This window comes from Bubalus bubalis, chromosome 22, assembly GCF_019923935.1.
Source record: "Bubalus bubalis isolate 160015118507 breed Murrah chromosome 22, NDDB_SH_1, whole genome shotgun sequence".
Lineage (NCBI taxonomy): Eukaryota > Metazoa > Chordata > Mammalia > Artiodactyla > Bovidae > Bubalus > Bubalus bubalis.
Window position 1 is genome coordinate 39,895,368 of NC_059178.1, and position 17,068 is coordinate 39,912,435.

Below are 17,068 nucleotides of genomic sequence, written 5' to 3' on the forward strand. Positions count from 1 at the left end.
GAATTTGCCTGCAATGCAGGAGACATAAGAGACACAGGTTCAATCCCTGGGTTGGGAAAATCCCCTGGAGCAGGACATGGCAACCCACTCCAGTATTCTTGCCTGGACAATCCCATGGACAGAGGAGCCTGGCGGGCTACAGTCCATGGGGTTGCAAAGAGTCAGACACAACTGAGTGACTAACACTTTCACTTTTTCAGGAATCTGAGTCTGATATTAATAATCTAACAGGACTTTGTTTTGGCTTTCAAATTTTTTGCACTGAAAAATGAAATAGCAAACCCCTCCCCCTTCCCTGGGTGGTAGTATGAACATGCCTGTCTTTCTCAGTTGCCTAACAGGTTCCTTCTTGCTCTGTTCTCAACAGTATGCTTGAGAGCTCCAACCGGCTTGATGAAGAGCACCGGCTGATTGCCAGATATGCGGCCAGACTGGCGGCAGAGTCCACTTCGTCTGTAAGTAGTCTGCACGAGAGATGTCACATTGACTGTGGTCTTGTTGCTGGTGCCACAACAGCAGAGCCAAGTGGTTGCTATTGAGCCATTTGCAAGACCTAAAAACAATCTGGCTTCTGCTGCTTTGATTTTTCACTTTTCAGCTATCATTCTGGTCTAGCGTGAATCAGAGCTTGAGGGATTCTGTTACAACAGTGCTGAATCAGCCCAACTCCTGATTTCTCTGGATAATGTCTAATCAATAAATATAAAGAGCAAGCAATGATTCAAATCCACAGCTGGCTTAGATAAATTTCTGCTTTTATCAGTATGCAAGTGATGCAGTGGTAAAGAACCCACCTGCCAATGCAGGAAACATAGGAGACATGGGTTTCAATCCCTGGGTTGGGAAGATCTCCAGGAGTAGGAAATGGCACCCCACTCCAGTATTCTTGCCTGGGAAATTCCATGGACAGAGGAACTTGGTGGACTACAGTCAACAGGGTCACAAAGAATTGACCACAACTAAGCAACTGAGAAGGAAATGGCAACCCACTTCAGTATTCTTGCCTAGAGAATTCCATGCACAGAGGAGCCTGGTGGGCTGCTGTCCATAGGGTTGCACAGAGTCAGACATGACTGAAGCAGCTTAGGATGCATGCATGCATTGGAGAAGGAAATGGCAACCCACTCCAGTGTTCTTGCCTGGAGAATCCCAGGGAAAAGGAGCCTGGTGGGCTGCCGTTTATGGGGTTTCACAGAGTCGGACACGACTGAAGCAACTTAGCAACAGCAGCAGCAAGCAACTGAGCACAGAACACAAAATATATACAAAATATGTACAAGAAAGAGAAAATGATGTCATAAAATTAAAAAAAAAAACCTTCATCACATGTCAAAGGTGCCAAAGGCCAGACTTAGCTATAGAAGACCATTTAGAATATAAAATATAGGACCTCACAATTCTTCAATACTAATACAAACTGTATCTTTGTTAAAAGAAATGCTAAATTAAAAAGTGATAGAGAAACTTTATGAAAGCCAGAGCTTCACCAAGTTTAAACCTTTCCCTACAGTTAGTTTTCTGAAATTAAAATTCAGGCAGCATTTCTCCATGTCTTTGGGCTTAGACAATGGGTGCTGTTTTTTTAAAGCTTGACATTCTGTGGTAGAAAGATTAGTTGTGATTTTTTTTTATTTGCTTTAAAAATTGGGGGGAATTTTTATAATGTATTGTAGAGCGAAGAAAGCACAGGGAAATCTACATAATCTGGCCCTGTTGTTTATTGATTGACTGTGCTGGGTCTTCATCGCTGTTCCATGCGGGCTTTCTCTAGCTGCGGTGTGCAGGCTTCTCACTGCAATGGCTTCTTTTTTGTGGGTGGAGCCTGGGCTGTAGGGCGTGCGGGCTTCAGTAGTTGCGGTTCATGGGCTTAGTTGCCCTCTGGCATGTGTAATCTTCCCAAACAGGAATCGAATCTGTGTTCTCTGCATTGGCAGGCGAATTCCTAACCACTGGACCACAAGGGAAGTCCTGACCCTTTTTCTATAAAACAATATCAAATAATTCCTTCACTAAATACACATACACATACACGCATCATCCCTGGTAGCTCAGCTGGCTAAGAATTTGCCTGCAATGCAGGAGACCCTAATTTGATTCTTGGTCAGGAAGATCCCCTGGAGAAGGGATAGGCTACCCCCTCCAGTATTCTTGGACTTCTCTGGTGGTTCAGATGGTAAAGAGTCCACCTGCAATGCAGGAGACCTGGGTTCAATCCCTGGGTTGGGAAGATCCCCTGGAGGAGAACATGGCAACCCGCTCCAGTATTCTTGCCTGGAGAATCCACGTGAACAGAGGAACCTGGTGGGCTACAGCCCATGGGGTCACAAAGAGTCGGACACAATTCAGCAAGAAAGCACAGTACAGGACAGAACATATAAATACAGTATATGAGATATATATACATATCTATTGTTATAAAATCATATATATGATATCTAGTCATATATGCCAGAGAAGGCAATGGCACCCCACTCCAGTACTCTTGCCTGGAAAATCCCATGGATGGAGAAGTCTGGTGGGCTGCAGTCCATGGGGTCGCTAAGAGTCAGACACGACTGAGCGACTTCCCTTTCACTTTTCAGTTTCATGCATTGGAGAAGGAAATGGCAACCCACTCCAGTGTTCTTGCCTGGACAATCCCAGGGATGGCGGAGCCTGGTGGGCTGCCCTCTCTGGGGTCGCACAGAGTCGGAAACGACTGAAGCGACTTAGCAGCAGCAGCAGCAGCAGTCATATATAGCCATGTATATAATTCTTATATAATCATATTCTTCTATATCAATATATGTGATTATATAAGAAGGGAGAAAGTGGTGACTGCATTTACATCAGTTGTTCAAGCTGGTTGCAACCCATCAACAGAAAATTACATATATGAGTGAAGAAATGCTGGAAGTATTTTGACCAAAAGAAGAAGAGACAAAAAGTCATAATAACTCTGACTTTAAAACTATAGGCTTCCCTGATAGCTCAGTTGGTAAAGAATCTTCCTGCAATGCAGGAGACCCTGGTTTGATTCCTGGGTGGGGAAGATCTGCTGGAGAAGGGATAGGCTACCCACTCCAGTATTCTTGGGCTTCCCTTGTGGCTCAGCTAGTAAAGAATCCGCCTGCAATGCAGGAGACCTGGGTTTGATCCCTGGGTTGGGAAGATCCTCTGGAGAAGGAAACCGACCCACTCCAGTATTTTGGGCTGGAGAATTCCATGGACTATATAGTCCACGGGGTCACAAGAGTAGGACATGACTGAGCAACTTTCACTTTCACTTTAAAACTATACATTTTTTAATTATATATTACAGTGGTTGAACAGTAATTCTAGAGAAAGATACCTCAACAGTGGTTCATTTATTGAAGTGGGTAGCCATTCCTTTCTCCAGGGGATCTTCCAGACCCAAGGATCGAACTCAGGTCTCCAGCATTACAGGTGGATTCTTTACCATCTGAGCCACCAGGAAAGCCCTTTACTGAAAAAAAAAATAGCTGCACTGGGAACAGCATGGCAAGAATGAACTCGCTCCCCAATATCAGAAATTTGGAACCAGTTTTTCCCATGTTTTGTGTATTTGCCTGCAAAAGAATTCTTTTCTCCTTTCCATCCCATAAATGTGCTCCAGACCTCCCCAAAAGCTGGTCCTTAGGAGAGGAACGGCCATTTAATTTTACGTGTTTTGCTTTTTTTGTTTTGATAAAAATGGTTGTCTCTTTCGTGTGCGTATCTCACAACTCCTGTCTTTTCAAACACACATAGATTCCCCTGCCCGATACTAAATAGTGTAAACCACGTATTTTACAGCAGCCAACTCAGCAGAGGAGCGCCCCTGACATCTCCTTCACCATTGATGCAAATAAGCAACAAAGGCAGCTGATCGCAGAACTAGAAAACAAGAACAGGTAAGACTTTAGACAGACTGGCTGTTATGATCAAAGTGCACGTTCATTAATAGCCTATAGTCATGCTTTTAACTGTCCAGGTTTTTTTCACCCTGTAGGCATATACATATAAGGGAAGTCATCTAGAGTCAGTGATGCTGCTTCTGAAAAACTAATCTTTAAATTTTAGATCATCAGAAACTTCATGAGGGGAAAAAAAAAAATATATATATATATATATACGCATATATATATATATGTATATATATATATATTCAGAGATGTCAATACAATTAATGTAATGTCCCTAGATAGTATCAGTTCCCTTTTTCTGAGATACTTATTTTTATTAAGGAGCTGTCTAAGGCAGAAGGGCCCCCCTGGGTGCTAAAGACTAAGTATCTTAATCATCCAGAGACAAGTAGAAGTCTCACCAGGGAGGGCCCTGTGAGGATCGCGGGCCAAAGAGGCATCTAGGGACACCACCATCACCCACTCATTCAAGCCAAACATTTCCACGCCCCATCCATCAGGAGGTTTTCCTCTTTATTCAACACAGATTGACTCACCGTCTGCCCCTTGAGAGTTCCCCAAAACCAGGCACTTCATCTCCTCCATTCCCACTCAGTGCAACCTGTCACTTTATAATACATAAATCATATCATGTTATTTCTTGTTCAAAAATCTCTGTTGAGTTTCCGTTACATTGAATAAAACCCCCCCTCTGACCACAGCCGGCAGGTCCAACCTGACCTGATTCCTGCCTCCCTTTCCAGCCACTGCCCACCTTACTCATTACACTCCTGCTTCTTTCTTTCTTTACAGCCTTTCAAGTACTGGCTGTTCTCCTAGCTTACAGAGCTCTTCCTCAGGGTCTCTGCAGAGATGGCTCTTCCTCACTGCTCAGGTCTCAGCTCAAGTGGCATCTCCTATAAGACCACCTCTCTGATACCTCCTACTCCAGGAACCACTCTCTATTACATCCCTGTGTGTGTGTGTGTGTGTGTGTGTGTGTGCATGCACACGCATGCACACACATGCATGCCTATCTCTTTTTGAATGCATGAAAAAAAATGCATTCAAGTGTCTGTTTCCTTCTTATTCTCTGTCTCATCTGACAGATATGGAATTTCTTTGAGAACTGAGTCCATGACAAATGGCCCCTGGGTTCCAGAACCATGCCTGGTACACTGAAACACTGTAGAAGCTCAGCAAATATATACTGAGTGAGAAAATAATAAATTGCTGAGTCAGATCTTAAACTCAGTGCTGAGTAAGCCTCACATAAAAACAACTTGTACCTTCTGTATTTCTCAGAGCAGCCCCAAAATGTCTTAATATTTAATCTCATCTTTAAACACTGATGTGCCTTCTGAGATCAAACTGGTAAAGGAGAAAGTTGTGATCATTGTTACATGCCGATAGAGTCTGACCTGAAAATCTTGGGATAAATGGTCAAGCTATTCTTTGAAGTTCTACTGAAAAAAGTTGAAAGGAAGGTAAAAATTCAGGACATTTTCATATTCTTGGAAAAAAAGACTAAACTGAAAATTTACAAGCACACAAATAGCTAATCTTGGTTGCAATTTTGATCTACTCTCCTACCTTTCCAAAGCATTTATTCTCCCTTCCAGTTCTCTGCTTCCACTCAGCATAGGGATGTCATCCGTGTGTGCTAAGTTGCTTCAGTCCTGTCTGACTCTGCAACCCTGTGGACTGTAGGTTCCTCTGTCCATGGAATTCTCCAGGCAAGAATATGGGAGCAGGTTGCCATTTCCTCCTCCAGGGGATCTTCCCGACCCAGGGACAAACCTAAGTCTCTCCTGCATTGGCAGGTGGGTTCTTTACCACTAGAGCCGCCTGGGAAGAGACTCGAGGAGGAAATCGGGACTTCCTTTAAGGAAATAACCCAGGAATATGTACCTCCACGTGGGATTCCAGAATCAACAAGAGGCCCCATGATTGTGCTGGGTGTGCCATGCTACCACTCCTTCTGCTTAGTTCTAGGGCATTTGGGGATTGCACTTTCTGAAGGACCAGAGAGAGAATAGAGGAATGGGAATGAGAAAAGATGGCAGGAAGAGAGCTTCATCCTGTCCCTGAGTTCCTTCCGCACCCCGTGCCTAAAGATCATCTAGTCCATCCCGAACTCATCTCTCTAAGCCAGCAGCCTCAACCCCATGGATGACTCTAGAACCGTGTTTCAGAAGCTTATCCAGGTCACAGTTCCTGTACCATGGAAATCACCCAGGGATCCCATGGTCTCTAAAGTGACAGTTAACCCAGTAATCAGATCTCTGGGCTTCAAGGGAGGATAGAATTGCTCACTTGACTTTGTGACTACCCTAGGTAGTTCATGGATGTTTCAGCAGTGATCTTTAGAAAATAACGCTTCCTTAGAGCCTACTTAGAGGAGCCAGTTGGAGTTAGTATTAGGAGTAGCAAGACTCTTCGAATTACATTGTCTAAGTCACAGCCTGCCTAGGCTACACCTGTAAGACCAAGTAGTGAAAACTAAAGGAGTCTGCTATGTATGAGCTTCGGGGCACACCAACCTGAGTTCAAATGACCACTACCACCTAGATATTGAACTTGGACAAGATTTGTAACCAGTCTATGCTTCGATTCCCTCATTCATGAGACAGATAATAGCAGTCCCTGTATATAGAACAGTTCCTAATAGAACTGTTAGGAGGATTAAATAAGACTAAGAAGACAATGACTGCTTAGTGACTGAGCACACACACATACCAGAAGACAACACAGTTCCCGGGTGTAGTCTAAGCACTTCATGCTCCTTGCCTACCTTATCATTATGTTTTTTTCTGCTAGAGCTGCTTCTCTATTTTCCTTCTTTGGGGCAAAATGGTTCTGTCATGGTTCTGTCCTCAGAATCAACAAGGAGACCTAGTGGAGGTCACAGAATGTCAGGATGTTAGCCCTGAGGAACTTGGAAATCTCAGCTCACTGATTTTCAGGCTGAGCTCTCTGGGACCCCAGGGGCCCCGTAGGGGTGCATGAAGAGGAAGAAGAGGCATCCCAGGTGGTGTTGGTGGTAAAGAACACACCTGCCAGTGCAGCAGTTGAAAGAGATGCCAGTTTGATCCCTGGGTCGGAAAGATCCCCTGGAGGAGGGCATGGCCACTGCTCCAGTCTTCTTGCCTGGAGCATCCCATGGACAGTGGAGCCTGGCAGGCTGCGGTCCATAGGATAACACAGAGTCAGACGCAACCGAAGCAACTGCACACACAGAGAGGAAGGAAGAAGAGCCAGGAGTGCAGGGCGCGCCCTTCTTTAACCAGAGAAGTTTCTTCTTAACTGTCTGATATGTTAGGTTTCCATAGAAGGTTCCTTTTAAAGAAAAATTTCCACCTGAAACACCAAGGGGGAGCAAAAAAAAAAAAATTGAAAACCACTGAATTATGGTCCATATCCATGAAAGGGACAGTGACTCACTCGTAATTAGCTTCTTGATGCTGGCGTGTTTGTGGAGCAGGAGATTGTAAATCAGCCTTTCAGATGGAAAGTCACCCAGCCCCCTTGCTCACCAGGTTCACCTTCCATTCTCATTCTCGGTGCTTTGTTCTGTCTTACTGGCTCTTCTGCATTTTACTGGATGGGAGGCTGACCCCTCCCCCAAGAACCCATGACTTGTAACCTTGCCTAATAGCATCTAACTCACTTAGGGATAATTTGCTTTGTCGGTCACCTATCTTTTATGGCTGGCCTAATGTTCACCCCAATGCAAGGCAAACCAGAACCCAACATTAATGATAGACGGACACGTCTCACCCCTGACCAAGGTCACACCAATAGCACTCTTCGGTCACTGACTCAATTACACTGAATCCTTTTAAAATCACTTTCCTTCTTAAGGCTACCCTCATTGAGATCCATTGTTAAGCTTGAAAATGTTAAGAAAAGAGAAAAGAATTTTGCCTAACTGGGGGCTTTTCAAATAAATTCAGTGAGAAGAATTTCATTTCTGGTGTGAGAATGGGGTTATTTAGTTTCGTAAAATGAATGCCATTTATCCTTATTTTCCTTCCAAGCATCTCTTACTTGGTATCTGCAGGTAGTATAAGGTGTCAGACTGAGATCATAAATAAGAGGAAGATTCATTTTCATCTCTTAAGCAGTGTGCTTTGCAAAGTTGAACACTTTACTGCAGCATTATATTACTGACTAGAGAGATTAGGTCCTGGGGAGAACAATCAGTTTGAAGGTCCCAATGACACAAGCAGGCCTTCCTGGTTCCTAGGATGTACTGGAGATGCAGGCAGTATCCTTCATCCACAGCACTCAACTGTTGCAGGAAGAGGGCCCCTTCCAGGGCCTGAGAGTGGGCTCTTGTCTAACACTGGGAAATGAATTGTCCAAGGAGACACACATGCTGACAAAGCAAAAGATTTCGTTGGGAAGGATGCCCCAGGGGACGAGCAGCCCACAGGAACACAGGAGGACTGCTCTGCCTCCTGATTCACAGTCTCAGGTTTTATGGTAATTGGGGTTAGTTTCCAAGTTGTCTCTGGCCAGTCATCTTGCTTGGCCCATATTTGGTCTGACTCAGGTTCCTTCCTTGGAGAAGGTATGGCCACCCACTCCAGTATTCTTGCCTGGAGAATTCCATGGACAGAGGAGCCTGGGGTGCTACAGTCCAGGGAGTGGCAAAGAGTCGGACATGACTGAGCGACTAACACTCAGGGTCCTTCCTGGTGGTAAGCGAAACTCTCAGCCAAGATGGATTCTTGTGCAAAGGATTCTGGGAGGTTGGTCATCTCCACCCTCCTCTGGTCCCTCCCAGATTCTCCCAGTTAGTTTTTGGCAGCAGCAGCACAGCACATTCCTTATTTGAACCTTAGTTGTGAGACAATTCAAGCAAGCAGTTATCATCAGTTATCACCGTGCCTGACCAATGCAGACTATTTCAGTCAACAGTCCCCTAACACAACTTAGCTACAGCCAACACCTCATAAACACCATCAGTTCATGAGGATAGGTTTTGCTCCAACACACAGGACGACCCCTTCTTTCTTTGCTCTGGTGGCCCTGATCAGCTCACATGTTAGATCCTGCACGTCCTGGAAGTTAACTGACCAGGTTTCTCTCCTTCCTCCTCTCTCCCAAGAGAAATCCTACAGGAGATCCAGAGGCTGCGGCTAGAGCATGAACAAGCTTCTCAGCCCACGCCGGAGAAGGCACAGCAGAACCCCACTCTGCTGGCAGAGCTGCGGCTCCTCAGGTAAGAAAAGGAGCTCAAGGCATCTCAGGAAGGGCAGTGTTTGAGATCGTCCAAACCTTCTGACAGTGTCCACCGGAAAATGGTCGTCAACCTCTGTAGCTGCCAATGGCTGTTTGCTTTCATTTTTATAGCACACATCTCATTGCTGAGATTTGGGGGTCTGAGAAAAGAAGCTATTTACATTTTAATTTTTTCTTTGACACAGAGAAAAGGACACAGTGTTCTTCAGATCCAAAATCAAATGTTTCACTAGGAAAAAAAAATTTATTGTGCATTCTTTTTTTTAATTACAGTATAGTTGATGTCAGTTATTGTGTAAGTATGATATTACGGAAGCTGTGCTGTGTGCACTTAGTTGCTCAGTCACATCAGACTCTGTGACCCCATGGACTGTAGCCCTCCAGGCTCCTCTGTTCATGGAATTCTCCAGGCAGGAATACTGGAGAAAACAGCCATTCCCTTCTGCAGGGGGTCTTCCCAACCCAGGGATCAAACCTGGGTCCCCTGGATTGCAGGTGGATTCTTTACCACCTGAGCCACCAGGGAAACCCCATACTTCATTTATGGTTTTTATAAACTATTGGCTATATTCCCCATGTTTTACAATATATCCTTGCAGGTTATTTTATACATAATAGTTGGTACCTCTTAATGCCTAGCCCTGTATCTCCCATCCCCCATTTTTCTCTCCCCTCTGGTAACCACTAGTTTGTTCTCTATATCTGTCTTGCTGGAAAAAAGAATTTGAATTCAACTCTTTTTAGTTATTTGCACTATCAACAATATGTTTATGATAAAAGTGATCAACAAAACAAACATGTAAACAACTAAATAATCATCACTTTTTAAATTTAAAAATTTATCTGTGACCCATAAATTCTCTCCAACTCTTGGTCCCTAAGAGTTTTCTATACAGATCCTCACACCTTCTTGTTCTGCAAATGAATTTAAAGGCCTGGTGTTACCTAGTCGGTCATCATGACATATTGCTGGAAAGGACTGAAGAAGGTCATTTGGTTCCACCCCTGAATTTCAGGGTACTTCTCAGCCTCAGATTGTAGACAGCAGCCGGGCGTGGATGAGGACTGTAAGCACGTGCAAAAGGAGTCAGACCAGGGTCTCTGCTTCAGACTTACCAACATGCCTTGAATATGGCACTGACCCAAACCTGCCCGTGTGGAAAACAGTGCAAACATAACCCAAAGATACTCCCTAGTGGAAATGTCATATTTCACAAGGCAGTCAGAGTCAGCAAGTATAACATTCTTTCCATCTTTCAGTTTGGATGTCAAATGTATTTCAGATGTATCTAACTCCAAGGCAACTAATTCTTATTAATTTTTTATAATAAGAACAGATGCCTCTGCTCAGAAATTAGAGTGCCCCTAGTCAGCATTAGAGCGCCACTTGCTTACTCTGGTGGCTCAGACAGTAAAGAATCTGCCTACAATGTAGGAGACCTGGGTTCAATCCCTGGGTCAGAAAGAACCCCTGGAGAAGGAAATGGCAACCCACTCCAGTATTCTTGCCTGGGAAACTTTTGGACAGAGGAGCCTGGTGGGCTACAGTCCATGGAGCCACACAGAGTCAGACCCAACTGAGTGACTAACACTTTAACTTCCTCCTTACAAGGAGACTAAATTTAGCACATTCTGTATGGCTGTATTTGTGTTTTACCAAGTCCCGGTTGATTGTATGGATCTTTCTAGGGGCTCCTCTCTAACCCAGCTCTATGGACATATTCACATCTGAGCACTCAGCACACCTGGCCAGGGAGCAGGTCCTGCCTCTCAGGTGGGATCCAGTCTCCCCAGGCTCATACACTTGACTGGAGGGGGAGACCCACCAAAGGCCTGAGTTATGGAAAGGAGATCTGTAGAGATTGCAGCTTGTAGAGGCTTCTGGATGTGCAAAGATCACATCACACTTTAGAAGAACAAAATAATTTAATGGAAGAAACATAAAGTCTTCCTTTTCAATATATGTGATTTCTGGTCCTACTTTCAGAGAGATGTTTTAGCAGTTCTTGCATATTCTGCCACACCATCACCCAGAAGGGATGAAAATGAAAAGGAAAAGAATGTTTTACATCCTCCTCCTCCTCAAGGGCTTATGAAAGTAAATCACTGCTTGAAAGTAGCATATTTTGCCAAATAGGATGATGTCAGCCCTTCAGACTCACAAGTAAAGAAAGTTGAATCTAGTATGTGCAGGCATACTAAGTCGTTTCAGTCATGCCTGACTCTTTACATCCCAATGGACCATAGCCCGCCAGGCTCCTCTGTCCATGGGCATTCATCAGGCAAGAATACTGGAGTGGGCTGCCATGCCCTCCTCCACAGGATTGTCCCAACCCAGGGATCAAATTTGTGTCTCTTAATCTCTTCCATTGACAGGCAGATTCTTTACCGCTAGCACCACCTGGAACCCCCTCTCATGACCCTAGCTGAGTTTAAAGCCATACTAAGGAGTCTGGCTCTGTGGGGAACTTCTAGAGTTTTGGCCATCACTATCAGAGGGTGGCCCACACATCTGGCTTAAGACCTGAAACACCTATATCCTAGCTGATTTGCTTGCCTGCCTCCATATTCTTCAGGTTTCCCAGGTGGTAAAAAAAAAAAAAAAAAAAAAAAAAAACACCCACCAGTCAATGCAGGAGACGCAAGTTCAATCCCTGGGTCGGGAAGATTCTGTGGAGGAGGGCACAGTATTCTTGCTTGGAGAATCCCATGGACAGAGGAGCCTGATGAGCTACAGTTCATAGGGTCACAAAGAGTTGGACACAATTGAAGTGACTTAGCATGCATGCATGCATGCAGATTTGTGTGCCGGGCTTCCCATGTGGCTCAGTGGCAAAGAAACTATCTGCCAATGCAGAAGACACAGAAGACCTGGGTTCAATCCCTGGGTCCAGAAATTCCCTGGAGGAGGAAATGGCAACCCACCCCAGTATCCCTGCCTGGGAAATCCCATGGACAGAGGAACTTGGTAGGCTACAGTCCAAGGGGCCGCAAAAGTCAGACTCAACTGGAGCAACTTAGCAAGCATTCCATATTCTCCACATTTCTTCTGCCTGGAATAAGTACCGTCCCTTGAAGGATATTTCTCTGGATATGATGAACCACTTATACTGTGCTAAGCACTTTAACAATTGGGAAGTTTCACAAATACCCAGGAACCCTGCTCTGAGTGTTTTATCCTTTAGTCATTTCTTCAAGAGTTCCAAAACAGTGACCTCTTGCCAATCACTTTGGCCTTGAGTTCACACTGAGGGGTGACCATGTGAAGCCGCCAAAGGAACTCCTTTTTGTAGCTTTGACAGAGGTCTCCTCCATCTATTACATCTTTTCTGGGCCTCTTATTGAGAAGCCAACAGGAGAAATTTCTTTACCAGGGAAATGAGGGCAGCAAAATAAGTGCTTTGCTTTTCATGAACACATAGTTTATTTTTATCTTAAGGGCACCACAACCTTTCTAAATGATCACATTCCCCTTTTTACTTTAGCCATGACAAAGCTGAAAGCCAAGTTTACAACCCAGATCTGGCAACTGAATTGCATTGTAGGACAGGCATTTCATAGACGCTTCCTGTGCACTAAGCCCCACCTAACACTGTCACGCTGCTTCATACAGTTGCTGTGAAAAACCTGGGAGATGGCCATTACTATTACAGGGAAAGGAAAGGGTTAGTCCCTCAGTCGTGTCTGACTCTTTAAGACCACATGGACTGTAGCCCCCCAGCCTCCTCTGACCATGGGATCCACCAGGCAAGAATACTGGAGTGGGTTGCCATTTCCTCCTCCAGGGGGTCTTCCTGACCCAAGGATCAAACCTGGGTCTCCCACATTGCAGGCAGATTCCTTACCATCTGAGCCACCAGGGAAGCCCCTTACTACTATAGTCTTTCTATAAAGAAACTGAGGTTCACAGAAGTGAAATAACTTGCCCAAAATCCTGCACAGTGAGCATCACAGGTAGATTCTCTCTCCTTGCATACGTGCATTCTCAGTCGTGTCCGACTCTTTGTGATCCTATGGATTGTAGCCCATTAGGCTCCTCTGTCCATGGGATTCTTCTGGCAAGAATACTGGAGTGGGTTGCCATGCCCTCCTCCAGGGGATCTTCCTGACCCAGGGATTGAACCCCCATCTCTTAAGTCTCCTGCATTGGCAGGGGGTATTTTTACCACTAATGTCACCTGGGAAGCCTCTCCTTTCCTTGGGTCTTAATTATCTCCTGCCTAGACTATTATAATAAGCACTTACTTGATTCCCAGCCTCTGGACAATATACACTGCTATCCTTTGATTATTCAGTTAGTTCAATTTAACAAATATTTCTAAAATGCAGTGTGCCCAGAACTGAGTTGAAAAAGATATTGTTCCTGGTCTCATAGAATTTGTGGTCAAGTAGGAAAATGACATAAATTAAATAGTTACACAAATAAGAGTGTGATTATTAACTGTGAAAAGTTCTATAAGCAATCTTCCTTTAAAAAAAAAAGACATAATTATCAAAGCTGCTACATCAGTCAGAAGTTACCATGAAGAAGGATTGTTTGAGTTGAACCATGAAAGATAAATACACGGGGAATGGGGATTATGGACAGTGGAGGGAGCTGGAAGTAGCTGATGAAAGGCTTTACTGGTAGATAGATCCTATATGTACAAACACCAAATAGCAAGAGCAAATCTGGTATCTTTTTTGGAACTAAAAGCTTTGTTGACCTAGAATGCAGTGAGCAAACAGGTACATGGTAAGAGCTGGAGCTGTAGATGTAGATGGGGTAGACTGTGATGCTGTGTGGCCAGGTGGACCATCTTGAGGAAATTGCTATCAATCCCACAACAGGAAGCCACTGGAGGATGAGAGTTACATATTGAGTTAACACAGTGGATTGGCTTGGCAAGTCAGATTCACATGAGTCAAAGATCTTGCCCTAATATTAATTTTTAGAATACAGGCAATCAAGAGGCACAGATGAAGCTGAGAAAGGCCTGCAGCATTCCATATGATTCCCCAGGTCTTTCCTTCCCATATTGGATGGGGGAATCTGAGGGAAAGTTTGCAAGGTGATCTAGTGAGCCTTCCCACTGCAAAATCATTAAGAGACAGCTAAAGAACTGTATTTGCAAAGACAATACCATCTTCTATAAAGAAGAAACTATTAAACTGTGAAGCAACTTCACACTACAAATGGGAAGAAAAACAATTATAAATTTTCATATTTATCTCTTGTCTAAAAAAATAAGCATATTATATACCCCAAAGTTGCATTCTTTTTAAGGTATATGAGATTATTCTTTGAGAAAACTTATTAATATAAAGAGACTTTTTTGTGGAATTATAATCTCTGATGCAGGTCTGTGGTTTCCAGACCTGAATTTCATTCAGTTCAGTTCAGTCGCTCAGTCATGTCCGACTCTTTGCGACCCCATGAATCACAGCATGCCAGGCCTCCCTGTCCATCACCAACAACCAGAGTTCACTCAAACTCATGTCCATCGAGTCGGTGATGCCATCCAGCCATCTCATGCTCTGTCGTCTCCTTCTCCTCCTGCCCACAATCCCTCCCAGCATCAGAGGCTTTTCCAATGAGTCAACTCTTCGCATGAGGTGGCCAAAGTACTGGAGTTTCAGCTTTAGCATCAGTCCTTCCAATGAACACCCAGGACTGAATTTCATTAGATCAGCTTAATTTTTTTTTTTTTTTTTTTTTGGTGGGGGGAAACAACACAAAGTTAAGCACTTTTTGTTTCACCAGGTAACAGCTTTGTTTGGGTTATACTAGGCTTTTGTTGCAGCACACAAGCTTCTATGTTTGCAGCAAGCAAGGGCTACTCTTCATTGCGGTGCACGGGCTTCTCATCGCAGTGGCTTCTCTTGTGGCAGAGCACAGGCTCTAGAGCGCAGGCTCAGTAATTGTGGTGCAGGGCTTAGTTGCTCCATGGCAGGTGGGATCTTCCTGGCAGGGATCAAACTCGTGTCCCTTGCATTGGCTGGCAGATTCTTAATCACTGGACCACCAGGAAAGTCCCTACAATGACATCTTTCAACTACCATCACCTGTTAGCATGTTTCATGAATGCAGTATATTTTTTAACTTTTTATTTTGAAAAACAATTTACACCTACAGAAGAGTTTTAAGAATATCACACTAAATTTCCCTTCTACGCTTCACCTAGAGAGTGCAAACATTTTGTCGCACTTTTCTCTATCTCCCTATATATGTTTACATATGTAAACTACACACACATTTTTGATGAACCATTTGAGAGTAAAATGCAGACATCAAAATCCTTTACCCCTAAATACTTATGTATATATTTTCGAAGAAGAAAGAAAGACATTCTCTTCTATAACTATGGTATCATCATCAAACTCAGAAAAGTTAATATTAATATTTATTATGATTATCTATTATTAATATACAGTTCAGCCTTCCCTGGTGGCTCAGATGGTAAAGAATCCACCTGCCATGTGGGAGACCTGGGTTTATTCTCTGGGTTGGGAAGATCCTCTGGAAGAGGGTATGGCAACCCACTCCAGTATTCTTGCCTGGAGAACTCCATGGACAGAGATGCTTGGTGGGCTACATTCCATGGGGTCATACAGTCCAAAGAGTCAGACACAACTGAGCAACTAAGCAATATACAGTTCATATTAAAAATTTTGCCTATTATCCCAACACTCTCCTAAAGAAAGTAGGTTTTAACACACACAAAATTAAAAATAATCTGACAGAATATCAGAATAAAAGGCATTCTTTTAGAGATGATATATTTAGCTCTAAGAAAATAAAATCACTGTTTAGTCCAGGTTTTCTCAGTGTTCCTTGGAACACTGGAGGCTGCACCACACTTTTGTTATCAAACCCACATTTGGTAACCATTGGTGTAAACACTTACAGAGAAGACATTATTACATAAATTTTTTAAATTTATTTCAATGCAACGCATGAAAGAGTAAATGTCATGTTTTGAAAGAGTATTACTTAAGATAAATACAAATAAGGCTATTTCAATGTTGATTAATTATACATTACTATAAGTTAATTTTTTCTGATGGTTTTTAGATGCTTCTTTTAATACTTCTTATCTATAATTTGAAGAGTTTGCTTTAACCTTCCTCTCAAAGTGCTTTTGGCCTTTAGCTCTCAAAAGGCCAAAAATTACAAAACAACATCTAGACGAGAACTGGAAATAAATCAGAAGCATTATCTGCCTTCTGCCAAGCCCTACAGAGGATGTAGCTGGAGCACCATGTGCAGACAAGGTCAAAGGAAAAAACCGCTAACGGAGTTGTCACTGAAGAATATTGTTGAATTGGGCAAGACTTTTTCAGAATTAGAATTCTACAGACCAGCAAGACAAAAGACTAAAATAGGGTACCATTAAGGTCTATAAAATTATGGTGTTCCTTATCCTCAAGATTCAGAAAAGGGGCAACTGTAAAGAAAATCAACAGAAGGATGTCTCTCAAAATAAACTTTAAGTAGCAATAAAAGCCAAAAATACAAATACATTTTAAAAGTGACATGTTTATAAATTTTAAATTCATAAATCATTATAGAGAAAGCCTATATGAAAGCAAATTAGAAATGTCTCATTTATATCCATCATCTGTCCTCCCATAAAATATCTTTCAACGGGATGAGTCACTGACCTAACCCAGTGTGACAGTTTTATGCGGTCCGTTTTTCATTTCAGAGCCCCTGCTATAAGCTCCACTTAATATTATGCCTGTGTCATTGAGGCTAGACGTGTCCATTCATACATTAACACAAGTGTGGTTAAGGCAGCCATACATTTTAAAAATATATAATTTCCAGTATTTCAGAATTAGAAGTCCTTGGGGAAAGGAATAAATTGTATATATCATTTTTTCACTAGCAATCATGAAATAAGAGATTGAAATCGATTTGGAAAATATACTTCAGAAATGTGGCTCATTAG

General features: G+C 43.2%; 1 protein-coding gene across 29 annotated transcripts in view; it reads left to right on the forward strand.

The window, feature by feature from the left end:
• DTNA (dystrobrevin alpha) overlaps positions 1 to 17,068 on the forward strand; it is a 454,458-nt gene that overhangs the window by 409,173 nt on the left and 28,217 nt on the right. For all 29 annotated transcript variants that reach the window (XM_025273381.3, XM_025273382.3, XM_044934684.2 and 26 more), the window contains 3 exons: positions 368 to 455; positions 3,796 to 3,893; positions 9,001 to 9,114. In XM_025273381.3, coding sequence (XP_025129166.1) covers positions 368 to 455; positions 3,796 to 3,893; positions 9,001 to 9,114 — 300 coding nt within the window. The remainder of the gene's footprint in view (positions 1 to 367; positions 456 to 3,795; positions 3,894 to 9,000; positions 9,115 to 17,068) is intronic.